This window comes from Gavia stellata, chromosome 30, assembly GCF_030936135.1.
Source record: "Gavia stellata isolate bGavSte3 chromosome 30, bGavSte3.hap2, whole genome shotgun sequence".
NCBI classification, from domain to species: Eukaryota; Metazoa; Chordata; class Aves; order Gaviiformes; family Gaviidae; genus Gavia; species Gavia stellata.
The window spans coordinates 4,462,725-4,489,510 of record NC_082623.1 but is presented as its reverse complement, the minus strand read 5'-3'; the positions used below and the strand labels follow the sequence as shown (position 1 = coordinate 4,489,510).

The 26,786-nt window shown below is 57.2% G+C and overlaps 2 protein-coding genes across 3 annotated transcripts; both read left to right on the top strand.

Annotated features, from left to right (window-relative positions):
- Positions 1-222: 222 nt before the first annotated feature.
- PIK3C2B (phosphatidylinositol-4-phosphate 3-kinase catalytic subunit type 2 beta) lies at positions 223-15,608 on the top strand. Of its 2 annotated transcripts, XM_059831317.1 has the most exons (33): positions 223-1,134; positions 2,874-2,974; positions 3,095-3,249; positions 3,416-3,536; positions 5,774-5,885; positions 5,993-6,072; positions 6,152-6,215; positions 6,463-6,609; positions 6,914-6,947; positions 7,285-7,480; positions 8,448-8,570; positions 9,432-9,599; positions 9,783-9,894; positions 9,972-10,114; positions 10,961-11,017; positions 11,099-11,149; positions 11,299-11,392; positions 11,497-11,591; positions 11,668-11,848; positions 11,938-12,045; positions 12,132-12,224; positions 12,347-12,476; positions 12,730-12,866; positions 12,998-13,167; positions 13,342-13,498; positions 13,593-13,702; positions 13,833-14,034; positions 14,167-14,291; positions 14,369-14,486; positions 14,696-14,777; positions 14,874-14,980; positions 15,064-15,192; positions 15,268-15,608. In XM_059831317.1, exons 1-33 carry the CDS (start codon positions 223-225, stop codon positions 15,454-15,456), a joined length of 4,803 nt encoding a protein of 1,600 aa, XP_059687300.1. In that variant the 3' UTR covers positions 15,457-15,608. The 2 variants fall into 2 exon arrangements, with proteins under 2 accessions (XP_059687300.1, XP_059687299.1); XM_059831316.1 differs by having other exon boundaries at positions 10,961-11,149.
- Positions 15,609-17,088: 1,480 nt separating this feature from the next.
- PPP1R15B (protein phosphatase 1 regulatory subunit 15B) lies at positions 17,089-24,608 on the top strand. Its single transcript, XM_009809067.2, has 2 exons — positions 17,089-18,648; positions 21,662-24,608. The coding sequence occupies exons 1-2, from the start codon at positions 17,089-17,091 to the stop codon at positions 21,872-21,874; spliced, it is 1,773 nt and encodes a 590-aa protein (XP_009807369.2). The 3' UTR covers positions 21,875-24,608.
- The last annotated feature ends 2,178 nt before the right edge of the window (positions 24,609-26,786 follow it).

Sequence of the window (26,786 nt, the reverse complement as noted above, 5' to 3'; positions counted from 1 at the left end):
TGCTGAGCGATTCCTTTTTTCCATTGCAGAGAGGAAGGGCTGTACCACTGACACTGCCAACCTGACCCTCCTTGGCTTTCCTTAGCCAGCTTTCATTATCCTTATCGTAGCCTGCGCAGCCGTTAACCCTTGCCTTTCCCCTCCGCCCAGGTGGCCGGCGGTGCAGCATGCCTTTCTCCTGACCCCTGAGCCCGGGAGGAAGAGGTCCTGGTCCCCGGAGAGATGTCCGCCACGCGTGGCAATGGGGAGCACTGGAAGTCCCTGGAGTCGGTGGGCATCAGCCGGAAGGAGCTGGCGTTGGCGGAGGCTCTGCAGATGGAGTACGACGCGCTGTCCCGCCTGCGGCAGGACAAGGAGGAGAGCCAGGCCAAGCAGCGGGGAGACCAGCCTCTCATCTCCTGGGACGACCCCGCCGAGAGGAACGGCTGTGCCGGCATCAAAGCGGCACGTGGCCTCTCCGGCTCCGACCCCACGCTCAGCTACAACATCCCGGTGGTGCCCGAGGGTCCTCCCACCCCCGGACTCCCCCATGGTCCCAGCCCCCCCCAGCCAGACCCCCAGCCCTGGCTGAAGGGACCCCTGGCCGGGGACTACCTGTACATCTTCGAGGGGTCAGGGGGAGACTTCCTCGGGGAGCCACTCAACGGCACCTCGCCCCATGACGGCGGGGGCGGCTCCCCCAAAAAGCTCTCGCCACCCCCGCTGCCCCCCCGGCACCCCCTCTGGAGCTCACCCGAGGGGAACCAGCGCTCGGGGAAGGGATCCCCCCCGTCCTCCAAAGGACCCCAGCCCAGGGACATCAACATGTTCTCGGCGGCCCATGAGCGGGCTCACGGCAAGCTGCTCGGCCGCCGCATCTCCGAGGAGGACCCGTACGGCATCGCTGACTACAGTGGCATCAACGATGCCATCACCTGCCTCAACCTGAAGTCCACCTACGAGTCAGAAGTGCTGCGGGAAGCTGCCCGCGGCTGGAAGGAGGGCAGGAGCATCTTCGAGAAGGAATCGAGTGGCAAGCCGGTGGCACGGAGCAAGACCATGCCCCCCCAGGTGCCACCGCGGACATACGTCTCCCGCTTTGGCAATCGGAAGAATCTGGCACCGAACAAGAACCGCAGGATCTCCATCGACCCGGTAAGAGGCTTTTCTCTCCCCGCCTTGGAAGTGGGGCTGGGATGGAGCCGAGGTGCTGGGGAGAGCTGGAAACGCAGCGCTGGGGTGTGAACGGGGCCATGGGTGCCTGCGGCTTTGCTGTGTTTCCTTTGATCTGCATTGGTTTTATTTGTCCCATCACTGGGGCTCCTCAGAGTCTTGTTTGTACATCACGGTCGGAGGCATCTGCGCCCTGAGACACTGTCCCTGGGGGTTAATAAGACCCTTCCACATTGCACATCTCCCCAGGGGGTGCAGGATCCCATAGTCATGGCCAAAACCCCCCAGGGCAGGTGAACCGGGGCCGGGAAGCCAAGCAGAAGGGCAAGTCCCACCTGGTCATTGTCCCACTGCCACCGAGCAGGTGGGATGCTCCATGCGCAGCCGTCCGGAGCGCTGCCTCCTCTCTGCACCCTCATGCCCAGACACCGCTGGGGCTGCCCACAGCCTCGGAGGGCACCCAGACCATCGCTGTCACCCCACAGCCAAAGCCCGCTGCCCACAGGAGAGCACGGGCAGTGCCCGGCCCCACGGCTGGCTCGGCACACGAGCGCCTGGGAGCTGCCGTGCCAGGGATCCAAGTGCCGCTGTCTCCGGAGGCCATGCTGCAGGTGTTTTGCAGCGGGCTCGTGTCCCGCCAGCTCATGAAATGTCACAAGATCCTCCGGAAAGAGTGGGGAGTCTCCTCCTGAGAGCCGGGTGATCGCTTTCCTGTTCGGCTCGCAATGTCCTTTCCTATCCCAGCTCCCTTCTTCCCTCTGTCGAGCAGTGAGTGGGATACCTCCCCTCTGCACACGGAGGCGTTGCGGGGCTGCTGGCAGCGCCGTCTCTCTCCCGGGGCTGCCAGGTCCCCTGTCCCCGCCGGGGTGCCCGTTGCAGGGGCAGAGCCCTGGCTCTGGTGTGGCTCATCCCGCCTCTGGCAAGAGGAGGAGATAAACAACCGGAGAAGTCACCTTCCTCCCTGGGGAGCGAGGGATGCAGCCGGGGACGGCTGGTGGGGGCTATGTAAGTCACTCTCAGCTTTCTTGGTGCCAGAAACTAATTACAAAAGAGCATTAAAATTGTCTTTTGCGGCTGCTGTGTTTTCTGCCTTTCTCTGCCTCCTGTTAGCTGTTGGCTGGGTTAATTGCTCTGACAGTGGGGCCATTGTTCGCTGCGAAAGAGCGATGGAGGCCCGGAGACCCCCATGTGCGGGGGGAGCCTGGCACGGCGGTGCCGCCTGCCCCGGCACCGCGGCAGGAGAGCAGCATGCAGGGCAGGGCTCTGTTGCAGCACAACACTGTGGCCTGGGGACAGTCCCTGCCCGTCCTGCCGCATCCTGGGGTCTGTCTCTGCCCGTCCCTCATCTCCGCTGGGGTATCTTCCCTCTGGGGCTTTTGGAAACTGCCTGGAAACGGCCAGTTTTGTGGGCAGGGGCTGGGGGCAGCGAGACCTCGGATCTCCCTTCTCCCAGCCGTGGGGAAGGTGCTGGTGCAGACATGGGCGATGCGTCCTGCGGCTGGTGCCCGCCTGGCCCAAACCTCTCCGGTGCTGGACCACGTCCCCCCCGGACTGCTGCAGAGCTGCCTTTCCCCCTGCCGCAGCCATGCCGGGGCGAGCGAAGGCTCTCGGTGCCCCGTGCTCTAACGGGGGGATCTGGCAAACCCCACCCCGGGCGGGCGGTGGGCTGGAGCCCCCAGGGACACTGCAGCCGGCTGATGGGCTCGTGCTCTGCCCCGTAGGTTGCCCCCCGGCCGCACTCCTTCGCCAATGGCTACGAGCTCTTCGAAGTCTCCGAGGAGCGGGATGAGGAGGTGGCTGCTTTCTGCCACATGCTGGACGTGTGAGTACCCGGCCAGACCTGGAGCATCCCACTGCAAAATGCCCCAAAACAGGCGGGTTTTAGGGGGTGGAGTGAAACCCAAAGCAGGGCAGCATCTCTGACCTGTCCCTGCCTCCGCAGGCTGCGGTCTGGCTACAGCACCAAGGACTATTCCCTCACCGGCTTGGTGTGGAGCGCCGTCAACCTCAGCCCCGAGCAGCTGGGTCACGGCGTCAGCCTGAAGGTGACGGTGGTGTGTGACAGCCTGCGGGAGCCCCTCACCTTCACCTGCGACTGTAAGTGTCCCGTGCCGTGCAGCCGCTTGCCCTTCCCCCTTGCAGCAATCAGGGGGGACCTGGCGTGATGGGAAGCAGGGACAGACCCCAGCAACACCTGGGTGGGGGATCGGGGGGGGAGTCTCACCATCCCCGGGGCTCAGGACGCTGCTCCTTCTCCCCGCAGGCTCCTCCACCGTGGACCTGCTCATCTACCAGGCGCTGTGCTACACGCACGACGAGCTGCACACCATCGACGTCGAGGACTTCGTGCTCAAGATCTGCGGCTTGGAGGAGTTCCTGCAGAAGTGAGTGTCAGCTGGGGGGGACACGACACAACCCAGGCATCCCGAGGCTCACGTGCTCGGCCGTGCTCGCCCCACGCGTGGCCTCGGCCAGGCATGATGGATGGTCAGGGCTGATCCCAGCGTGCACAGCAGGAGCCTCTCCGCTCCGTTTCCTGCCTCCTGAGCCACGGCAATGCTCCTGCCAAAAACAGCATGTTGGGACCATCTTTCCCGGTGGCAGGGTATCCGTCACGCTGAGCCCCACGCGCCTGGAGAAGGGCCTGAAAACCAGGGAGCTGCCAAAAAAGCTCTTTGGAGGAGTATTAATAACAGCGTGTCACTGAGCGGAGCGGCAGAGCCTGGCTTCTCCCAGCCTGCTGTTTAAATTGCAGGAGAAGGTGGAAAAGGGACATGTTGGGGGGGAGCGGGTGTGGGGGGCACGGGAGCATCAGCGCTGCAGTGGGCTCCTCCGGCTGCAGAGCCTGGGATGGGTGATGGGGACTGAGACCTGCAGAGATCCCTCCTGCCCTCCCTGCCTTGCTGCCTTTCCTGGAGGAAGGCTGCGTTTCCATAGGGGTTTTGGGGTGTGACGGCTCAGGAGAGCTCTTTGCAGGGGAAGCGGCAGCAGCCACGCGTGCAAAAGCACACGCCATCCTTCCCGGCGGCTCGGTGCAGTGAGCCAGCTCCCGCTGCTGGAGAGCTGCCCTGGGCCTGGCCCTGCCGTGGGAAATCTGCAGGAGCTTTGCCATGGCCTCCAGGAGCTGCCGATTTAGGCCCTAAAGGGGCGGCTGGGAATTGTTCAGCCCAGGAAAGCCTGCGCCGCACCCGTGCGGAAACAAGCGGAGCCCAGCCTCTGCTCCTGGCTGCCTGGCACGGCCGCCTGAAGGGGTTATTCCCATCGGTGCTGAGCCCTCGTGCTACTGAGCAGCCTAGTGCACGTGTGTACACGTGTGTGCATGTGTGTGCACATGTGCTTGCACGCAGCAGGGGTGCAAGCTGTTAACTAGCCATGAGTACAGCAGCATTCCCATACATCTGACCTGTGCAGCAGACCTCTGCTGCAGGTGGCTCAGGGCTGCTGGGGAGCACCCAGCTGTAGGATGGATCCAGCCACCTTGGAGACCGTTTCCCAAAGGGATGAACCTCCTGCTTTTTTGGCAGGGAACAGCATCCTGGGCATGGAGCGGGACAGCCCATGCCCAGCGAGCGTTTCCCTGGGAGCCGGTGTGGGCAGGCGCTGCTGTATCTCCCAGGGCCCTCAAAGGACCTTTAAGAAAGCCCTGGGACATAAAGCCCTTTTGTTGCCGATCTTTTCTTTCCACATCTTCCCCCAGCATCCCCCAGATGCTGGAAGTGCCAAAACCCTCTGTGTGGAGCCAGTCAGGCCCTTGGGCTCTGCAAACCAGCCTGAGCTGCTGTCACTTGCTGCCCATTTACTTTTGCAAGGCGCAGGGGGGAGGCAGGACCAGGCAGGGGTGCGCAGGATGCCGGCCCCGGGAGCGTGTTCTGGCTGCGGGCAAGGCTTCCTGCAGCGCCTTCCCCACATGCCTCCTCCCCGTCCTCCTGCCCACGGGACAGGACTCAGCACCGGTGGCCACGCGCCCATCGGACTCCGTGTCCCCATCCGCTGCAGCCCCGTGAGCCCCGGTGGGTGCCTATCCCAACCCCTCCCGCCGCATCCTGCCGTTGCAGCTCCATCCTGCCTGGAGCCTCCCGCACCCCCTCAGCACCGTGCCCATGGCTCTGCCGCGCCAGCCAGGGCTGAATCGGCTCATTCTCCCCCGCAGCTGGCAAAGAAAGCGGGTCTGGACGGTGAGCTCTGCGGTTCCCGCTCCAGGGGGGCTGCCCGTGGCGGTGGGCACGGTGGGACCAGGCTGTCACCCCCCGCTCCAGGGCTCACCCCGGTCCCACTGTCAGCCGGAGCATTCTCTGGCTCCTCGGGTCCACGCTCTGCTTCCCACACATCGGCGGGCAGGTCCAGGCACGACAGGCTCCTCCGCTCCCGGCTCCGTCGCGCCAGCTGGGCCAGGCACGGCGTTTTGAGTGCGCAGGGGAAGGAGGGAAAACAATAGTTTATTCTTCAGGTTTCCTAGTGCAAGCGACTGGGTGCCACGAATGTCCGTCTGCAGTGAAGGTGGCTGTGGCCAACACCGTGCCTGGCCACAGGGTGTTGGGGTGGGGCATCCTGGGATGAATTTCGGGGTATCACATAGGATGGAGAGGGCTGCGGGCTCAGCGTGCCGTTTCTGTCCCCGCAGCAAGCACGCGCTGGGCAGCCACGAGTACATCCAGCACTGCAGGAAGTTTGACATCGACATCCGCCTGCAGCTGATGAAGAGGAAGGGGGTGCGCAACGACCTGGCCCGGACGGTGGGTGCCCGGGTGCGGGGAGCAGCGCGGGGATGCCCATGCCATCTCCCTGCTGCGGGAGCACCCGTGCGCGGCCGAGCTACGGCACAGCATCTCTCCATCTCCAGGCCAATGATGACCAGAGCCCCTCCACCCTCAACCACTACATCCACCTGCAGGAGAGGCCCATCAAGCAGACCATCAGCAGGTAGGGGGGACACGGTGGCACCGGCCCCCGTTTTGGGTGCCCGCCTGGCCAGGGCTGAGCTCTGCCCTCTGTCCCCTAGGCAGGCCCTGAGTCTTCTCTTCGACACCTTCCACAATGAGGTGGATGCTTTCCTGGCAGCCGAGGTGAGCAGCGGGGATGGAGGGGGCATTTTTGGGGTCACCTTGTCTTATTTGCTGCAGACTTTTTCCCCTTTTCATTGTGGAGCTCTAAGGATGCATCAGAGAAGGGGAAAGGCTGTGAAAGTAGGGGAAACTGAGGCACGGGCTGATGCACCTCCCCATGCATGGTGTGTGGGCTGCGGGGAGAAGCCCCTGCCCCCTCGGGTGCCTGGGGGTCCCATGTCAGCCCCCCCTCTGCCTTTCCTTTCAGGGAGATTTCCCGCTGAAGGCAGAGCGGGTGATCCAGTCGGTCATGGCCATCTGCAACGCCCTGGCTGCCGTGGAGTCCCAGGAGATCACGGCAGCCCTCAACCAGATGCCCCCCTGCCCCTCCCGCATGCAGCCCAAAATCCAGAAGGTAAGCGATGGGTGCCGGGGAGCTGGTCCCTGGGGGATGCAGGACCAGGGGGCTCGGCCAGGAGGTGCAGAGGGGAAACACGTTTTCACATCTGACTTCTTTCCCTCCTTCCTCCCGCTGTACCACGTGGAAAATTCCTCAATAGCTGGGAGCAGGCAGCTGCCTGGCCGTGCTGCCTGCTCCGGCAGCCGAGGAGCCCAGGCTGGTTACGTAAAGCGGCTGTCTTGGCGAGCTGCTCCCTGCCGACAGCGCGGGGCTGATTCTGATGTTGCTTTTGTGGTTTCTTTTTTTTTTTCCTCAACAGGATCCAAATGTTCTGGCCAAGAGGGAAAATCGAGGTATTTCTGTTCTCCTCCTCCCCTTCTGGGCTCAAGTTCTTGGTGCTTTTAATCCACAAACCCCTCCCCCTCAATTATTAAGGCAAAAAATGTGTTTGAAACCGTTCTGGCTAAAAAAAAGAGGGTTTCTGGAGGCAATGGCTGTTGTTCCTCCCCACGAACTCGGCAAAATGGGAAGCCTGAAATTCTCTCTCTCACACACTTTGTCCTGGGGAAGACCTGCCCAGGGTCTGGCCTCAGCATCCCTCCAGCATCCTGACCCCATCCCAGAGGGATGCCGCGGGGGCAGCGGGGCCGGCAGCCGCCCCGACTCACCCCTCTGCCGCCTCCCCTTCAGAGAGGATCGTGGAGAGCCTGACGGCCGCCATCCTCGACCTGGTTGAGCTCTACTGCAGCACCTTCAATGCCGACTTCCAGACGGCCGTGCACGGGAGCCGGGAGCACGGCGTGGTGCAGGAGGCTCGCCTGCTCTCCTGCCCGCTCTCCTTCACTGTCTACGCCACCCACCGCATCCCCATCACCTGGGCTGCCAGGTAAGGGCAGCCGCCTGGACCTTGCTCAGCCTCTGCCTGCCCGTCCTGGGGCTCGCACCCATGTAAAATACACCGTAGGGGGGGCATCTCTCCCCTCAGGGCGGCTGAGCAGTGTGTCCCTGTCCCAGACATTCAGCAGGCATGGAAGGAATAAGAGCTATCCCACCCCAAGCCTCCTAAAGGGCAGGAATATGGGGATGCTGGTGCTCAACGGGTGGTGAGGGATGCTTAGAGCCAGCTGATGCCTGAGGCTCTGGGTGCAAGCGGGTGAGACGGGCTCTGCCACGCTCTCCCATCCCAACCCCACAAATTCCCGGGGCTGCATCATCACTCCCAGGCTCACGATCACCGTGGGGATGTGACAGATGGCTCCGGTGCAGCGGGGCCAGGCTGCCCTCGCCCCACATCAGTGGTGTGCTCCTTTGTTAGGTGCCTTCGTGCCCGTACCCGCTTTCGGCCCCACGTGGGGGGACGGTGGGGGTCCAGGCGGGTGGCAGGAGCCCGCCGCGGGGAGGGCGTGCGAGGCAGCGGTGCCGGCAGCAGCCGCCCCGCCGGGGACCCCTCGCCTTTGTCCTGTCCTTAATGTATTCCCCCTGATGACTGGCTCCGAACAAAGCGGGTAGCCTGGGAAATGCCAGCATCCCCTGACCTCCGGCGCCCCGCAGCCCTCCCCGGATTGTCGCTCGGCACCTGCCACATGGCAGGGCCCCCCCGGCAGCCCCCCGTGTGATGGTATGCGTGGTGGCATATGGTGATGTGGATGGGGGCTCCTGGCTCTGCGCCCCCTCCCTGGCGCAGCCCCCTTCCCAAGCCCAGCCGGGGGAAGACGCAGAGGGGCAGCACCTCCATCCTCTCCACCCCACTGGCATGGGGTTTGCCCCATGGTGGGGTGAACCCTTGGGTGCCGGCTCCCCTGCCCCAGGCAAAGCCCCCGCCCGGCTCACGGCTCCCTCTGCTCCCTTTGCAGCTATGAAGATTTCTACCTCTCCTGCTCCCTCAGCCATGGCGGCAAGGAGCTGTGCAGCCCCCTCCTCACCAGGAAAGCCCACGTCTACAAATACCTCTTCCACCTCATCATATGGGACCAGCAGTAAGGCAGCACCTCAGCCATGGGGCGGGCAGGGGGTGCCCAGTGCCATCCCCTGCCTCCTCCTCCTCCTCCTCCCCTGCTCCAGTGGCTCCTCTCCGCGCCTCTCCCGGGTTTTTGGGTGTCAGAAGCTCTTGTGTCATCCCTGCGAATAGCACCAGCCCCAGCGCCAGCCCTGCCCTCCCCGGACCTGCGTGTTTGCACCCGGGAAAGGGGATCTGCTCCAAAAATAGCCCCGGGAGCAGGCAGAGAGGCTGTGTCAAGCCCTCGCCACGCCTGGCATTTGCAGCGGCATGGGGAGGTGGGGATGGGAAGAGGATAATTTTAGAAGGCGCCGGTGCCCCCCAAGGACAGGCGCAGAGCGGCCGGCGGGACAGCGGGGACCGGAGCCGTGCCGGTCCCCTCCGTGGGGCAATCCCCTGCCCGTGCCCACCCATGGGTGGGATGTAGCTGCCGCCCTGGGCTCCCCGGGAACATCGGAGAGGAGCCTCAGCCCCGGGGTCCCACGCAGACCCCGGCCGCGGGACGAGGTCAGTGTGCGGCGGGGGCCCCCCATGGCCCCGCGGTCACCTTCCCGGGACAGAGAGCAGCAGGGCTCCCCGGTGCTGGGAGAGGATAGGGGTATATCAGTAGCCAGCTCTCCCCGAACCCTGCTGCCTCTCACGGGGTGTCTGCCCATGACGTGGGACCTCCGTCCCATGCCAGGGGGCACGTGGCACCCCCAGTGCCAGCAGCAAAGGCGTTTGTAGGGCTGGGCTGGCCCAGGGCACGCTTGGCATCCCACGGCGGGGGGCTGGCTGGTGCCACAGGGCACTGGCAGTGCCCATCCCTGGCATGGCTGAGCTGCTGGCTTGTCTCTTGCAGGATCTGCTTCCCCGTCCAGGTGAACCGTCTGCCACGGGAGACGCTGCTCAGTGTCACGCTCTTCGCCGTGCCCATCCCGCCCCCCGGGAGCTCCTCCGACGCCAACAAGCAGCGACGGGTCCCCGAGGCCCTGGGCTGGGTGACCACCCCTCTCTTCAACTTCAGGCAGTACGTGGGGTGTCCTGCCACGATGGGCATGGTGAAGGGACCATGCCAGCATCCCCAGGGTGGGGCAGGAGGGTCCCCAGCGCCTTGGCTCAGCATGGGGACAGCATCACTGCAGCAATGCCACCCTCCTGCCCCATCAGAGCAGCCCCCAGTGCAAGGCTTTCACCCCTCCTTCTCCTCCAGGGTCCTGACCTGTGGGCGAAAGCTCCTGGGCTTGTGGCCGGCGACCCAGGACAACTCCAGAGCCAGGTCCAGTGCCCCCAACTTCAACCAGCCCGACAGCGTCATCCTGCAGGTGTGTCCCGGCGGTGGGGGGTCCCGGGGGGGACACACACGCACATGGTCCCCGCTTACCCTCTACCTCTGCCCCAGATCGACTTCCCCACCTCCGCCTTCGAGGTGAAGTTCACCAGCCCACCAGCGGCCGAATTCAGCCCCAAGTACGAGTTCGGTAGTCTGGGGGAGGAGGACCAGCGCAAGCTGCGGGAGGCGATGCAAAAGAAATCGCTCTACTGGTAAGCAACCGGAGGGGGGGATGGCATCACCCTGCCAGGAGGGACTCTGCTGATATACCCCCAGCACTGCCCTGGCACGCAGAGGGGGTATCTGAGGGTCTGACCCTGCCTCTGGCTGCTGGTGGCCGGAGATGAGGCTGGAGCCTGGCGTTTGGCAGAGCTGCCTGCCCACAGCTGCCTGTCGTCGGTCCTGCGCTCTGCCCTCCCCGGCTGCCCCTCTCTGGGGAGGGTCTCTCCGGCCACGTCCCCCCCAGCAGGGACAGCTGCCCGGCCCCTCGTCCAGCCCAGCACAGCCGAGCTGGCCAGAGTCCTCCGGCACTGGCTATAAACGGGAGGATCAGGTGTCGGCAGCTGCGCCGGGATCCGCTGCGCAGAATGGTGCTGACGCTCCTTGCAAAAAATGCCCAGTGTGCACGGCCAGCCCGGCTGGCTCGGGGGTCCCCAGGCAGGGGGACAGCCAGGGCCGTCCCTGCAGCAGCTCAGTCACCCCTGTGCAGGGGTGCTCGGGTCCTGGCTGTCCCTTGGGGGACGGGGTGCAGTGTGGGGATGGGAAGGAGCCCCCAGCATCCTGCAGCACCACGCAGACCTGTCTGCTGAGCTTGCCCCAGCCAGGGGGGATGCAGGCAGGATCCTGCTCTCCATCAACTGCTCTTTTTCATGGGCAGGGCTGTGGTGGGGCAGCAGGGAGGGCTCAGAGGGCTTTGTCGATGTCCCGTGCACCATGCATGGTGGGGGCAGAGGGATGCCCCATCCCCAACCCGCCAGCCCCATCCCATCCATGCCATCCCCTCCCTTGCCCCGAGCCTGAGCCGTGCCCCCCGTCCCCCCGTCCCCCCGCTGCCGTAGGCTGATGGACGCCGACCGCAAGCGGCTGTGGGAGAAGCGCTACTACTGCCACGCGGCGCCCGGCGCCCTGCCCATGCTGCTGGCCAGCGCGCCCAGCTGGGAGTGGGCCTGCCTGCCCGACATCTACGCCCTGCTCAGCCAGTGGACCTACATGAGCCACCAGGATGCCCTGGGGCTTCTGCACGCCACGTAAGCAACTGGGTGGGCTGCGAGCGCCATGGGATGGGCACCGCTGCCCTCCCTGTGCAGGCAGGGAGAGGGCAGCGGTGGGAATGGGGGGGGATGCTGAGGATGCTGTCCCCGTGATGCCTGTCTCGTGACGCCTGTCTCGGACGCAGGTTCCCGGACCAGGAGGTGAGGAGGACGGCCGTGCAGTGGATCGACTCCATCTCCGACACCGAGCTGCTGGACTACCTGCCCCAGCTGGTTCAGGTGCGTGGTGGGACAGGCACACGGTGCGGGGCACGTGCCGGGAGCGGGACATGGCATGGGGTGCATGCCGGTCCCACTGTGCCCCAAAACGGTCCCCTCTCCAGGCCCTGAAGTACGAGTGCTACCTGGACAGCCCGCTGGTGCGCTTCCTCATGAAGCGAGCGATCTGCGACCTGAAGATCACTCACTACTTCTTCTGGTGGGTTTGGCGGGGCTGGGAGTAGTGGGGGGGACCCTGGGGCTCACCTGACACCGTGTGCCCCTGCTCTGAGCAGGCTGCTGAAGGACGGCCTCAAGGACTCCCAGTTCAGTATCCGCTACCAGTACCTGCTGGCAGCTCTGCTCTGCTGCTGCGGGAAGGGGCTGCGGGAGGAGTTTGACCGGCAGTGCCTGCTCGTCAGCACGCTGGCCAGGCTGGCCCAGCAAGTGCGGGATGCCGCCCCGTCCGCACGCCAGGTGGGTGCCGGGGTGGTGGGAGGGGGTGCAGGGGGGTGCTGGGCTGTGTCCAGCCCCCTGTCCCATGCCCACCCTGACCCTGACCACAGGGCATCCTCCGCGAGGGGCTGGAGGATGTGAAGCAGTTCTTCAAGGCGAACGGGTCGTGCCGGCTGCCGCTCAGCCCCAGCCTGCTGGTGAAGGGCATCGTGCCCCGGGTGAGTGCCAGAGCCGGGGGCATCGGGGGGCTCCTCTGCCCGCATCCGGCTCACCCTGACGGGCTGCGCCTTCCTCCCCGCGGCAGGACTGCTCCTATTTCAACTCCAACGCCGTCCCCCTGAAGCTCTCCTTCCAGAACGTTGATCCCCTCGGGGAAAACATCCGAGTCATTTTCAAGGTGAGCCTGTCCTGCCGGCGGTGCCCGAACCCCCGGCACGGCTGCCCCAGCCCGCACGGGGCTAGCTCAGCTTTGCCCCCTCCACCCCCCGGCTCTGATGGCTCTTCCCCTGCGGCTCGCAGTGTGGCGACGACCTGCGGCAGGACATGCTGACGCTGCAGATGATCCGGATCATGAACAAAATCTGGGTGCAGGAGGGGCTGGACATGCGCATGGTCATCTTCCGCTGCTTCTCCACCGGCCGCGGACGAGGTAACCCGGCATCGGCATCCCCCAGCCGCATCGGGTCCCAGGAGGTCCTGGGGGTCGGTTAGAGGGGAGCTGCTGTGGATAGCTGTGATCCATCCACCTTCGGGTCTGATCCCACCTCTTTGAAGGTGGCTTTGCAGGCTGTCGCTCAACGGTGACAGCCGGGGAGCGGCTGGGTGGGTGGTAAAGGGGGGCTGGGGTCTCGGTGCCCCCCAGGCAGAACAGACGTCTCACGCTGCTGTCTCGGCTCTGCCAGGCATGGTGGAGATGATCCCCAACGCCGAGACCCTACGCAAAATCCAGGTGGAGCACGGCGTGACGGGCTCTTTCAAAGACCGGCCGCTGGCAGACTGGCTGCAGAAACACAACCCTGAGGAGGATGAGTATGAGAAGGTGAGAAAGAGCCTGGCAGGGTCCCTGCTCTTCGTGCCCCACTCTCCAGCAGCAAGACCTCTCACTTCCCAACGTGTCCAGCCATTCTCCATGCCTGGTGGCTCCACCTCTCCCTCCCTCCCTCCTCCCAGGCTGTGGAAAACTTCATCTACTCCTGCGCTGGCTGCTGTGTGGCCACCTACGTGCTGGGGATCTGCGACCGGCACAATGACAACATCATGCTCAAGACCACTGGCCACATGTTTCACATCGACTTCGGCAGGTTCCTGGGCCACGCGCAGATGTTCGGCAACATCAAGAGGTGAGAAATGCCTCCGGCATCCCCTTCCCCCTCGCCTGGGCTCGTCCCTGCGGGGCTGTGGCTCTTTAGCATCAGGGTTCACCCCGATTTCATGGGGTGAAATCTCATGCTGTGGTCCCGCTGGTGGGTCACCCCCAGCCATGCTCACTTTCTGTCCCTCCCTCCCCGGCGCAGGGACCGGGCACCATTCGTCTTCACTTCAGACATGGCGTACGTCATCAACGGGGGGGACAAGCCCTCCAGCCGCTTCCACGACTTCGTCGACCTGTGCTGCCAGGCCTACAACCTGATCCGCAAGCACACCCACCTCTTCCTCAACCTGCTGGGGCTGGTGAGAGCCGGGGGGCCGCATGCCCGTCCCCCCCAGGCACGGCAGAGGGGTCCTCCTGCCGCTGCCTGCCCTCACCCCCTGCCTTGCCTCCCAGATGCTGTCCTGTGGCATCCCCGAGCTCTCCGACCTGGAGGACCTCAAGTACGTCTACGATGCCCTGAGGCCACAGGACTCTGATGCCGATGCCACCACCTACTTCACCAGGTAGAGGACATGGGTGGGTGATGGGGCAGGAGAGGATGGAGGGAGCCCTCGGACGGAGGCACAGGCACCGGCTCCGGCTCGGCACGCTGACGGGCTCCTCTGTGCTGAGCGTGTGGTAGCCTTGTTGCAGGTTGATCGAGTCCAGCCTGGGCAGCGTCGCCACCAAGCTCAACTTCTTCATCCACAACCTGGCGCAGATGAAGTTCACGGGCTCCGACGCCCGCCCGACCCTCTCCTTCGCCCCTCGCACGCACACCATCAAGACGTCCGGCCGGATCCGCGATGTCTTCCTCTGCCGCCACGAGAGGGTCTTCAACCCCAGCAAGGGCTACGTGAGTGGGGATGGTTGGGGACAGGCAAAGGGACAACTCGTGCGATTCTGTCCCGGTGCTCTTCCCTGGCCCCATATGGGCTCGGGGCACCCCGTGGTCCCCATCCCACATCACAGCCCCATCTCCCCGCAGACCTACGTGGTGAAGGTGCAGCGGGAGAGCCCGGGCGAGGTGGCCTTTGTGCAGCGCACCTTTGAGGAGTTCCAGGAGCTGCACAACAAGCTGCGCCTGCTCTTCCCCTCCTCACTGCTGCCCAGGTACCCCCGCAGACCCCCAGCAGACCCCCGGGGCTCCCCACTGCCCCCCGGGCTTTGCTGAGTGTCGGTCCCCGCAGCTTCCCCAGCAGGTTCGTCATCGGGCGGTCACGGGGCGAAGCGGTGGCCGAGCGGCGGAAGGAGGAGTTGAACGGCTACATCTGGCACCTCATCCATGCAGCTCCCGAGGTGGCGGAGGTACGGAGCTGGGGGGGGTCCCAGTGGGGCGGAGGGGGACTGCTGCCTCCCGAGAGGTGGGGACAGTACTGGGGACGCCAGCGAGGTGGGAAAGAGTTTGGGGGCCAATGCACCACGAAAAGCATTAGTGTTTGCACCGTGCACCCGTCCCGAATGGTGGGGGACGTGGTCGCTACCGTCACTGCTAACGTCACCTCCTCGCCCCGCAGTGCGACCTCATCTACACCTTCTTCCACCCTCTGCCACGGGACGAGAAGGCGGCTGGCACCAACCCGACCCCGAAGCCGGCAGGTAGGGGGGCAGGCGGCAGTGCCGGCAGCCGGCTGGCACCGCACGGGCGATGGTGGGGGGCTCCCGTCCCACCCACGCCCCTCTTCTCTTCTGCAGATGCCACGTGGGCTCGGCCCCTGGGGAAGGTTGGCGGGGAGGTGAAGCTCTCCATCTCCTACAAGAACAACAAGCTCTTCATCATGGTGATGCACATCCGGGGGCTGGTAGGTGTGCGGTGCCCGGCAGTGGCGGGGTCGGGGTCCGCCCCACTGCCGGGCTCACGGGGTGCCCCTGCTCTGCCCCACAGCCGCCGCTGCAGGATGGCAATGACCCTGACCCCTACGTCAAGACCTACCTGCTGCCTGACCCCCAAAAAACAACCAAGAGGAAAACCAAAGTGGCCCGAAAAACCTGCAACCCCACCTACAATGAGATGGTACGTGGGATGGGGATGGGGATGGGGGGGTCCGGGGGGGCCGTGGCTCAGGGTCTGCCCTGTTCTGCCCCACAGCTGGTCTACGACGGGATCCCCAGGGGGGACCTGCAGCAGCGGGAGCTGCGCCTGAGCGTGCTGAGCGAGGAAGGCTTCTGGGAGAACATCCTCCTCGGGGAGGTCGGCATCCGCCTGCGGGACCTCGACCTGGCCCAGGAGAAGATGGGCTGGTTCGCCCTGGGATCCCGTGGCCACGGCACCCTCTGAGGTCCCACTGCCAGGGCTGGGGACCCACAGCACTGCCATCGCGGCTCTGCCTGCCCTGGGATGTGCCCATAGGGACTGGGCACCGATGGGCGCTGCCGCAGGCGTCTTCTTTTTTAAGTTTACCTTGTGTCAAGGGAGCAATGTGGGGAGGGAGGGGCAGGGAGGACCGGTGGGCGCTTCGGGGGGTATTTCTTCCTTTGGGATATCCGTATTTTAATTTTTTTTAATAACAAGTAGCGTGCGGCCAGGCACCGGGGCAGAGAGGAGAGGGGAGACGTCGCGGAGGTTCACTTTGGGCTGGGGGTGTGTGTACCCGCAGAGCCCCGGGTATATTTCCAGCCAGGAGCTGCCTGCCTGGATCCGGGCAATTCCCATCTCGGGGAATTCGCTCCCAAAGGAGAGCGGTGTGGCAGGGCTGTGCATGGAGCCGTCCCATGTCCCATGCGGCCGATCTCCTCAACGTCACGGGAAGGGGACCGCTGGCCACCCTTCCCATCCCCGTGCCGGTGGGGACATCCGTCTCCTCACCTGCCATCCAGCCCCGGAGCCGGGGACGCCTGCGCCGCGGTGCAGGTTTGGTGCCTGTGGTGCTTTGTTTACAGCGAGAGCTCCGTAAACGGACAAAATGTTTCTCAGGATCGAGAATAATGAACTTAACCTTTATATTAAAAGTTTTAAATATTGTATCTAGCGGGAGGTGGAGGGGGGGGAAGCAGCCTGGCCCCGCCGGCGGCTGGGGCTGCTGGAGCTGGCACCCTCTCGCCGTCGGGACCCTCCTGCCTGTAACATGGTGGCGTGAAAATAAAGGAGATGAAATGCATGGGGTGGTGTGTGGGCCCTGCCTGCACCTCTGCCCGCACCGCTGCCCACCCCAGGGCCCGGGAGGCCGAGCCCTGGGGGGGACTGGTACCTGGCTCTCTCGGTCCCCAGGCACTGTCCCGTTGGCACACGCGGAGACCCCGTCCCCTCCAACTCATCTCCCCAGTAATTATCTGACCACGGGGGGCCACCGTTACCCCGTGGACTGACGAAATGCACCCACAAACAGGTGATTAACACTAACGGGGGGTGGGCAGCCGGGTGGAGCGGCCCCAAAAAGCCCCTCGCTAGGGCCGGGCAGCTGCCCCTGCCCGCGCTTGGGGCGGCCTTGCCCGGGACCGGGGCACCCCGTCGGGGCCGCCCCGTCGGGGCCGCCCCGCTGCGACCCGCCGCGCCGCCAGGGGGGGCGCTGCTGCGCGGCGCCCGCCGCCCTCCGGCTGATGCAATCCCCACGCGGAGGGAGGGGCGGGGCCTCCGCCCTGGCGACGGCCCCCCGGGAGGCGGGGACCTTGCGACGCCGCGCCGGTGCCCAATGGGTGGTGGCGGCGCCTTGTGACGATAAGGAGGCGGGCAGGCGCCTGCGCGTGGGGTGCGCTCCGCCCCTCGGGGCTCGCGCCGGTCGCGGGTGGGTTGAGGCGCTGCGCTCGCCCCCGCGCCGCCATTTTGTGTCACCGCCCGCAGCAGGATGGAGTCGAGTACCCGAGGGAAGCCGCCTACCGCCCGCCGCCCCGCAGCCCCTCGACGGAGCGCCGCTCCGCAGGCCCGACCGCACCGCTGGGAACGTTAAGGAGCCTCCTCTGCCCGCCGCCGCTCATGGAGCCGAGCGGCCGGGAACGCGCCGGCCCCGGCCTGGGGCGGGCCCGGCTGGGCTTCGCCGCGGCCTGGCCCAAGCTGGGCGGGCCCAGCGCGGCCCCCGCCGGCGCCTCGCCCCAGGCGAGCCCGCCCTTCTCTTGGCTGCGACTGATGTCGCAGCTCCTCTCCCCGCTTCCCGCTTTGCTGCAGCGGCTGCTGCCCGGCCCAGCGCTGAGCAGTGCCCTCTGCCCCGCCGCCGGGCAGCCGCCTGCCAAGAGCCCCCAGCCGCCGCTGCTGCTGTCGGAGCCGGCCGCCTCGCTGGACTGGGTCGAGGAGACGCTGCCGTGGCCGGAGGAGCCCCTGGAGAAGGGTCGAGAGGGCGGCCCGGAGCCCCCGCCGGGCCTCTGGGGAACCGGGCTGGTGCGAAGCAGCCTGGTGTCCTTCCCCGTACCGCGTGTGGACTTGTACGTGCTGGGCCCGCAGCAGGGCCAGGCCTGCTGCTCTGGCAAGAGCCATCTGCCCCAGCCCCTGCGCGCCGAGGTCCCCGCGGAGGCCTGGCGAGGCTGCCCTGCCCGCGGCGGCTTGCCGGAGGTTGAGTTCCTCCGCAGCAAGCGCTTGGCTTTTCTCCAGCGATGGCATTTGGCGAGCGGTGGCCTGGCCGTGCCAGACCCGGACCACGGCTATCACAGCCTGGAGGAGGAGCAGCAGCACAAGGGCGTTTGTCAAGAAGAGATAGGGCGACGGCGGGAGCAGCGGTGTGACGCCGGGGAGTTGAAGCGGCCCGAGGAGCCGAGCGACGCCGGGAGACAACCTGGAGGTGGTCCCTTGGAGCAGGAGGGGTTGAGGGGTTCAGCTGAGAAGGGGCCACTTGAGGGGGAAGCCTTGGCTGAAGAGGATGATGAGGACTCCGAAATAGAGCAAAACCTTCCCGTTTCAGCCAGACCTGCCTGTGCGAATAAATTAATAGACTATATTATAGGGGGAGTTTCCAGTGGGGAGGAGAGTGCGGATGATGAGGAAGACTGGGATGATGATGACGACGACGGGTTTGATAGCGAAGGGCTCCCCTCAGATTCAGATGCCAGTAGCCAGGACGGGGAAAGGCTTCATCTCTGGAATTCCTTCTATAGTTTGGATCCGTACAACCCTCAGAACTTCACAGCCACCATTCAGACATCTTCCAGCGATCCGGGAAAGGATATGTCGGATGTGGAGGAGGAGGAGGAGGAAGATTCTTCGTGGGCAGAGGAGTCTTCGGGCTCTCCTGACCCTAGTTCTGAAGAGGAGGACGAATGGGACTGTAGCAGTGTGGATGAGGCAGAGAACTTGAAACTTTGGAACTCGTTCTGTACCTCAGATGATCCATATAATCCTTTGAATTTCAAGGCAGCCTTTCAAACAGCAGAGAAAAAAGGGACGCCTGGTTTGAAAGGAGCAGAGAGGTCGTGTTTGGTTGCTTCTGAGCATAGTCACTTAACTGTCTGTCGGGTGCAATTGGAAAAACATAACTGTGAGGTCACTGACTTTGTGCAGCATGGCATTCTTTCTGATGAGAAATGTAGAAGTACCAAGCGGAAAAAGGTATATATTTCATTTATGTTTTTGTGTTTTGGGCATGCTTAAAAAAACAAACACAACAAACCCACATTGCACAAAGTGGGTGAGGTCACTTGTGCCAGGATTCCAGCCACAGCAGTAGGCAGATCATGCTCCCATGAGCTTATGGTCTAATTATTTGACTGCAATGAGCGTGCCTCATCCTTTACACGTGATGGTAGATTTCGTAATTCAGTGACACAGGGCAGATAATTTCTTCACATTTCTTTTCTAGACTTGAAGTTAAATTTTCCTTTTAAGACGTAGTTTTCATTCTGTACGTGTGTTGTAATGTAGTTCTCGTCATCAGAGAAACATGAGAACTGTGACTTAAGTTTTTCCTCTGGAAAGTACCCATTTGTGTTATGAATAATGTTGACAAAGTATTTTAGGACCTTTGTGTGCACGTAGTGTAATCGAGACTTAAACCATTGTAAACGTTTTAGGACTTGTGACAAGCCTGTTAGAGTTACAAATGTCTTTTGGAGTAGGAAGAACTCTTCTGTTGTGGGTTAACACATGCTGCAGTAAGCCACTGAAGTTTCAATAGAGAATATAGTAATACTCCCATGTTCATTTAAGAGACCATTATAATTCAGCAGTCGTTTATTAAAAGGATGTAGTGTGGAACTGGGCTTTTGAGCACAAACTGGACATGTAATGTGTTTATGAGGAGTTAGTGCCATAAAAAACTTCTTAATACATGTGCTAGGATTCCGGTAAATAGTAATGAACAAATTTGTCTTCTCAGGAGTTTTATGGTGCTACAGATGTACAAGATGGCTTTTCGGGTGTAATGTCTGAATCTTGCCTGATACTTCAAACATTCGTACGAGCTGTGATACCAGGTCCCAGGGTAATACACTAGTGTAACAAGTTATCGAAATAGAAAAGCTGTATAATGCTTGCTTTAGCATTCTTACAGTGGAGGGATTTGCTTGCTCCTTTAATTGAGAGCCTCACTTGGAGGTAACTTCATACCTGCTTTTGCTAGAGCAAGTGGCATTTAATGGTTCACACAGGATAAACTATTAATTTTAATCTAAATGGAAAATACTCAAACAGTTTCTGCAAGAGGGCCTTTGTAAGTGACAGCATCTGCGTGAAATGCTGTAAGGTGGCACTGACGAACCCTGCTATAAGTTCATACTGCTGTGACCTAAAATCTTGTTGTGTGTCAGGGATGTAAACTTAACCATAGTAATTTTTTTTTTTACTAATTTGTTGTTTGACTCTGTGTAATCTATTGACATGGTGAAAGAACTATGATCTAGACGCAATATTTAGCTTGATGTTACAAAATCCAGTAATTGTGCCCAAGGGTGTCTTGGACTGATGTAAAAAGGATGTAAGGTAGAAACTCACAAAGGGATAGGCTGATGTAACAACTCCGTCTGCTTGAAAGCAGATACTTAATTAGGCCCGTCTGCAAAACAGAGCAGAGATTGCAGAGCAGTGACCGAGGTATTCCCAGGAAATCTTCAAGTCATTCATCCTGCTCAATGCTGTTTCCTATCTGGCATCCTGCAATCAAACAGCAGCAGTATTCGTGTTTGTAAAGTCATAAAACCTGGGAGTGGTTTGTTTCACTGAGCTAGCAATGCATTGATACTATGCAAGGAGATGTGGGGTCTGATGCCCCTGCTTTCACAGACAACTTGGCAGTAATTTGGGATCACTGCGCTAGAATTAGGTAACTTCTAGAGGTTGCTTTCACCCAGTCTCTTCTGGCTCTGTATCCTCGACTGCCGATTATTCCTGTAGGTCATCTCTTCTGTAACTGTTATCTTCGTGTTTTCTGTGAAGGTCGGAAGATAGCTCTACTGCAAAAAGCAGTCTCGCTCTACACTCCTCATTGCATTAGCATGAACGGGGTGTGAAACTAGGGTTCTGTGTTAATAAAACGTAGGAATGGAGCAGCAAGTTTTTTCGTACCTCCCCACGTTTTTTCTGACCTTCCAGAAGTAGCCGTCCTGCAGCAAATTCAGTGGAGTTGTCTGTAATAACAGTGTTTGGCTTGTCTTGAAGAATCGGTCCTAGTCTGAGAGCTGATGGATGCTGACAGCTAGTTAGTTTGTCCTTCAGTTTTGTGCCTTTTGTACAGCTAAATGAAAAGCAATACATAATTCAGTAGGAGCCTGAAATAGTCTGGCTTTTGCTCATTGCTCAATAACAGAAAGACTTAAATCCTTAATATAGAAATAGTCTAAATACTGTCAAGTTTCGATCCTGAGCCTGTAAGTTTCTTTGTTTTCTTAAAATAGCTTAACAGTTCTTAAAAGTAGCAAAGAGGGAAAGTTTTTATATGTATTTTAAAGTGCCATGACTTCGACTGAGTTTCCGTGCATGAACTTAAATACACTGGAATTTGATACCAGCTCTAAATAGATAGGTTTGTTCTGTTCACATAGTGATGAGTGTTGCTTCCTTATTTGTAGCATAGTGTGATTTCTTTTTTTATTTTTTTTTTCCTGGTGCTGAAGTACGAGCTGACTCACATGATTGCTTACTCCACAGAACAATGATTCTTCCTCCTTTTTATTATGTAAGCTTCAGTAATTGGAGATGTTGGCCGGTAGCGTATTTCTAGCCTTAAGTGAATGTCCTGGCATGTCCTACTGAGTAACCTGCTTGAACCATATGAGGTTATAACCCAGTGTTGATGTCAGGGGGTGTTATTTCACAGGGAATGTTGTGTGATCTGCTATCAACCTAAAGAGGCCTCTTAGGCCGCAGTTTAGAAACTGTAGTAGTTTGAGCACTACTTTTGGTAGAGGGAGAAGTCAGTAACTGGTTGCTTTTAAAGCTGAGAGGTGAAATATACTCTGGCCTAGGTGGTGCAGAGACCTAGCATGAACTGGTAGCATATCTCAGGCTTTTTGCTATTTTAGGCATAATAGTAAAATAGTAAAAAAAAAATCACATGTGCAAATAAATACCAAGCTCCTTTTGCATGTGTGTTTGGCTAACACTTTACTAAACGACTTGTCTTTTCCAGGTAACCTTCCTTGAAAAAGTAACCGAGTATTACATAAGCAGTGAGGAGGATCGTAAAGGACCCTGGGAAGAGCTTGCACGAGATGGATGCAGGTTCCAGAAACGTATCCAAGAAACAGAAGAAGCCATAGGATACTGCTTCACAACAGAGCATAGACAAAGAGTATTTAATAGACTCCAAGAAACCTACTACAAGAGCATTGATCTCTTCTAGCACCTTAAAAGATTTGGTAGTTGTGTGACCCTAAGCACTCATGAACATCTTCAAAACAAGAAGTGGCAGCTGCATGTGCTATTTTGAAATGGGGAGAGAAGTGGGATTTTAACACTTTTTTCCCAGTTTGGTATTCAGCCAATGAATATACCTATGTCCCATTTTGATATCCAAACAAAACCTTTTGAGTATCATCAAGGGTAAGGGTGGTATAATTGCATTCCTTTTAAGTAACACTTGAGAAACAGACTGCTTTAGGTTAAATCCATTCCAAAAATGCCTTGTCTGCCGTATGTGGAGAAGTGGTGACTATTAAGTTGGATTTTTGCACTTTGAAAAAGCAAAACCTATTTTGAAGGAAATATTTATGGGCCTCAGAACCTAGTTATTGCAGTTTTGATTTAAAGTTTCTAGAGGTATCTGCTACTTTCTTGTGGTTCTCCATTTTCTCTAACCTGTACAAAAGTCTCAAAATTTTGTTAGCTAATAACGTTAACTTTACTGTGCAAAGCAGATAGTTTATTCCTTCCTTTTACGATCCCAGTTTTGCATGTAATCTAATGTTTGAGTGTTTATGCGACGCTTTGATGTCTTAATATTTCAGTCTAGCACACTGGGGGATTCAGGGGAACTCTGGTGCACTACAAGCCCTTTGGTTTGTCTTTATTTAAATAAATACCTTTATCCAGTACTGTCCCAAAGGGTGTTGGCTGCTTGTGCACCAAACCTCTTTGCTTTTAGGGCAATGGAAGGCCTCATCCTGATCAATGATTAAAGCTTCAAGGTACTATCAAGGCTATGGCTGATAGTTTGAATTTAGGTAGCCACACAGAGGGAACTAGGCCCTAGTTCTTTAGTTAATCTTAGAGTAACTTTGCTGTAATTGATTCTGCTTTCTGAAGATGGATTGAAGTGGAGGATTCTTCATATTTCTTGTACCCGATACACTTGTTCTGGTACTTGTAAGGAAAATTATCTTTGACTTATGGAAATCTAAGGCTACAAATCTGTGTTCTTCACCAAAAGCCAGTATTAATACCTCTATGTGTCTGCACTTTTGTTCATCTGGTACCAAAATAACATTTCACGTTTGGGGTGAAAGTTGAGGTCCTCGGTGGAAGGAAAACACTCCTTATTTATGTTCCTAACTTAAAATGTTTCATTGTTGTTTCAGTCAAAAATAAAAAAACAGCACCATTTGGATATGTGTTTGGACCTGAATGATGTTGTGTGGCTGTTACCCAAGCAGGTACGAGGTCATGCAATGGAATAAATACCAAACATCAAAGAATTCCTATCTGTTGGCACAAAGTTGTGTGAATAAATTATTTGCTACTTGTTTCATTCAGCTGACTAGAATAGTTTCCCTTTTTTAAGGGAGAAACCTAAAGTACTTCAGATTTGTCATCTCAGTAATGACTTCAATTTTTAATTCGAAAGAAAATCACAGGTACAGAAGAGCTTCACAGAGCTTTACTGATTTTTCTGCTTTATCGTGCCATCTTTTTGGCCGTTACTTTTAATTCTTTCTCAAAAATTTCAGAGTTTTTGGGTTTATACTTTATTCTTATTGCATGAAGTCTGTTCCTTGAATTTAAAAATTCCCTTTCTCTGCTCCAAGTTAGAAGTGTTACAATTATGAAATTTGGAGGGTTAACCATGAACTACAGTAGAGTTGTCATGTAAAGTTAAAATACAGCCTTACAGACTGGCTACTTGGAAGCAATGCAGCAATGTCGTTCTTCATCCCCATGGCATAAAAAGGGAATTGGATTCTCCTTTCCTACAAAAGATAGTTTGAGTTGTGAAATCATAATTCTAATCATGCCTTCAAATCCTGTGAAATAACTTTTAAATTTTAGGAGTTCATTTTCCTGTGTCATATTTGATAACAGGTGTTCTGCTTTTTAGTTTAGGAAAAGCACGCAGGATGATAAATGTAGAATTACAATAGAAAATTTGTTGACTTATGGTCCAAATGTGACTGGAAAGCAAAAATGCTGTTCATTGCTCATGGTAAAATACACTAGAGTCATTTTTCCATGTCTCCCCTAGTTTCTTCGATCTTGGAGAACTTGTTGGTGCTTCAGTTATTCTGGACAACTCCCTTGGTTTACTGGTGCTTGTAAGAAGCTTTAGAGTGGTGTGACTTAACACCTGCAAAAACCGATCCACTGTTTGCAGAAGCTTGGAAAAGGCTACAGCTGGAAGCGAACAGGATTGACAAATTGGATGTAAACTAGATTAGAACCTGCTACTTCCAAAGTCCTTCTAACATTTGAGAAATTACTTTTTTCCAACTTGCAGTGTGTCATGCACTCTGTTCTAACACTGCTGATTCTCACTGAAAGATACCTGCTTGGGTAAGCTTTTCCCCCTCTCAACCCTCATGTTTTCAAAGTATCCAGTGTAATGTGACAGGAAACTAACACTAAATTCATCACCATAAACATCATCTTAAAAGGAAGCTAAACTTGGTTGTCACCATTTTCCTTATCGCATCTCTTAAAATGGTCATACAGGATGTGTACATGTGTAAGTGCTTTGAGCGAGACAGTAAAAATAACACTTGCTGAACTTTAAATCGAAACTGTAATTACCAGATTTTATTTTTGTATAATTTAGAGAAAGTTAGAAAACCTTCAACATTGGCTTTATACAGATTTTAATTGATTTGTGTCGAGTTTGTTGGGTTTTTATATCTAAAGTTATATTTCTGTACATAATAAAACTATTCAGAACTAATCTGTAAATTGTAATAAAGATATTTGCAAGATAATGCCAAATTCTTTTTCTTTGAAAGAATTTAGAGGAGACATCGGGTAGCTGTGTGAAAGCACAATTCGTGCATGTGTGTTTAGCTTTAGGAGGATATTAATTTTTTTTATCACGTTCTGTGTTTCAGAGGAGGTGATGGTAATCTAGAAGCAGGCACTCCTGTGACTTCCCTTCCGAACCAGTAACTCTGCGTGATCGTTAGGGCTCCGTGTACTCATGAAGCTTTTAAACTGAAATACAAAGTGTGCAAGTGCAATTACTTGTATTCAAATTAGGGGTTGGCTTGGTGGAAGCAAGGATTTAAACATTTTGTTGCCCTAATTGAAGTTGAGATTGGTTTTTAGTTTGCTCCTTGATTAGCATAACTTTAAATATGAATACATGGTTTTGAAGGTATTTCAGGGGGTTTTTTTAAAGTATTTTTAGGCTTTGCACTGAAACAAATTTGAGGCGTTGCCTTGTGAGTAGAAGTGACTCGAAGGTGTCAAACATCTGATTCTGTCTTTAATTAGAGAAGAGCCAGAGCACTTCCCTGTGTTTTGCCATGTAGCATTGACCTATAATGCAGTGAATGTTTTATTCCCTTGTTTACATTTTAATGAATCGGAGTAAAATGTTTGGTAAGGAGCTCAGAATACATGAAAGGTGGCAGTGCCCAGTGACACTTAGTTCTGCACAGCATTATCCACAAAATTATTTTTAATGAAGGATTTTCATGTTCTGTAAAGCTGCGTCTATCACTCCGTGTTTTTTAGACTAGGCAGTACCATAATTTTGGCACAGTCTTCCATGAGCATGAAGCCAAAATGCCTCGCAGGAGCTGGGTGCTCCCCAGGGCCTTGTTGCCCCTGGGCTGGGGCTGGTTGGGTCAGTGGCTCTTTGCCGGGTGGAAAGAAGGAGGCTGGAAGCTCCACGCTGCTGCGGGCACAGACCAGGGCGGCAACGAGACGTGGGCGTCCTATCTCAAAGGGGTGAAGGTGCCTGGAGAGGTTTGCAGGCACAGATGAGCTTTTCCAGGGGTTCCCAGGGGCTTGCTGGGGGGCGAGGCTGGCCTGGCTGGGCAGAGGATTTTGGCCTCAGCCAAATCCCTGCTGACTAACTTCCCCTGGAGCAGCGATAGGATACCGGTGATGAGTGTCACTAGTAGCTAATGCTCCGCGTGTGACGTGGTCATGGCATAGGAATCTCTGGAATGAGTTCAAGGGCCACGGCTGGGTCAGGCCTCTTCCAGAGCAACGTTTTGGGGGGAGAGCTTTCAAGTTACTTAGTTTATGCCTTAAAGAAGAGTGCTGCTTAGAGCTCAGCACTGCAATGGTGCTATAGACTATCTGCTCCTGTCTTGCAGCACAAGCCATGTTTCACCCTGTGCTTGCATCTTGTCTGGGCATCTCTAAAACACCATTGGGCAGTGTTTGTTTCTGTAAGAGTATATATGTTTGTAAGAGTATGTATGTTTTGTTTCTGTAAGAGTATGTATGTTTGTAAGAGTATGTATGTTTGTTTCTGTAAGAGTATGTATGTTTGTTTCTGTAAGAGTATGTATGTTTGTTTGTTTCTATAAGAGTATGTATGTTTGTTTCTGTAAGAATATGTTTCTGTATGTGTAGCAAAGTGCTGGACTAGACCAGGAAAAACATCGTCTGAACTTCCTGCAATACTCTGTTTAAAATAGTGAGCAAAGCTGAACATAGTAAACATTAATAATTATGAACCGCAGTGGTTTTAAAAAGTCACATTCACCTGTTCTGCTGGCTGTAAAACCTGCCTTAAAAATGAACATTGTAATTTCTCGTTATTCAGTGAGATAGCTTAAAGAAATACAGTTAGTGTGCTGAATGAAAGCTTCAATGTATCTGGCAGAGCATCCAGATGCCATCTGGAACATAGAAATCCTGCTGGATTTCTTTATTCTATCAGCACTGAGGTCTGCAGTTGGAGTTTAGTTGACGATTTATCTGTGATAGAGTAGGATTGTTCTTGCTCTGGTAGCTGTGTCTTCTCCACGGGACTTAAGAACTTGTTTGTCAGCAAAGCACACGGGGAGTAAATAAGCTGCTATTTTTGTAGTCACTACTGACTGCGTCCACTAAAATGCCATTTGCAAATTAATAGTGCTGCGGAGCTGGTTTGGTCC

Coding starts and splice junctions, on each gene's coding strand:
- PIK3C2B (XM_059831316.1), top strand. CDS start 223: ATGTCCGCCACGCGTGGCAATGGGGAGCACTGGAAGTCCCTGGAGTCG. Junction 14,035..14,166: donor TCAACCCCAGCAAGGGCTAC/GTGAGTGGGGAT, acceptor ATCTCCCCGCAG/ACCTACGTGGTGAAGGTGCA. Junction 14,778..14,873: donor CCCGACCCCGAAGCCGGCAG/GTAGGGGGGCAG, acceptor TCTCTTCTGCAG/ATGCCACGTGGGCTCGGCCC.
- PPP1R15B (XM_009809067.2), top strand. CDS start 17,089: ATGGAGCCGAGCGGCCGGGAACGCGCCGGCCCCGGCCTGGGGCGGGCC. Junction 18,649..21,661: donor GAAGTACCAAGCGGAAAAAG/GTATATATTTCA, acceptor TGTCTTTTCCAG/GTAACCTTCCTTGAAAAAGT.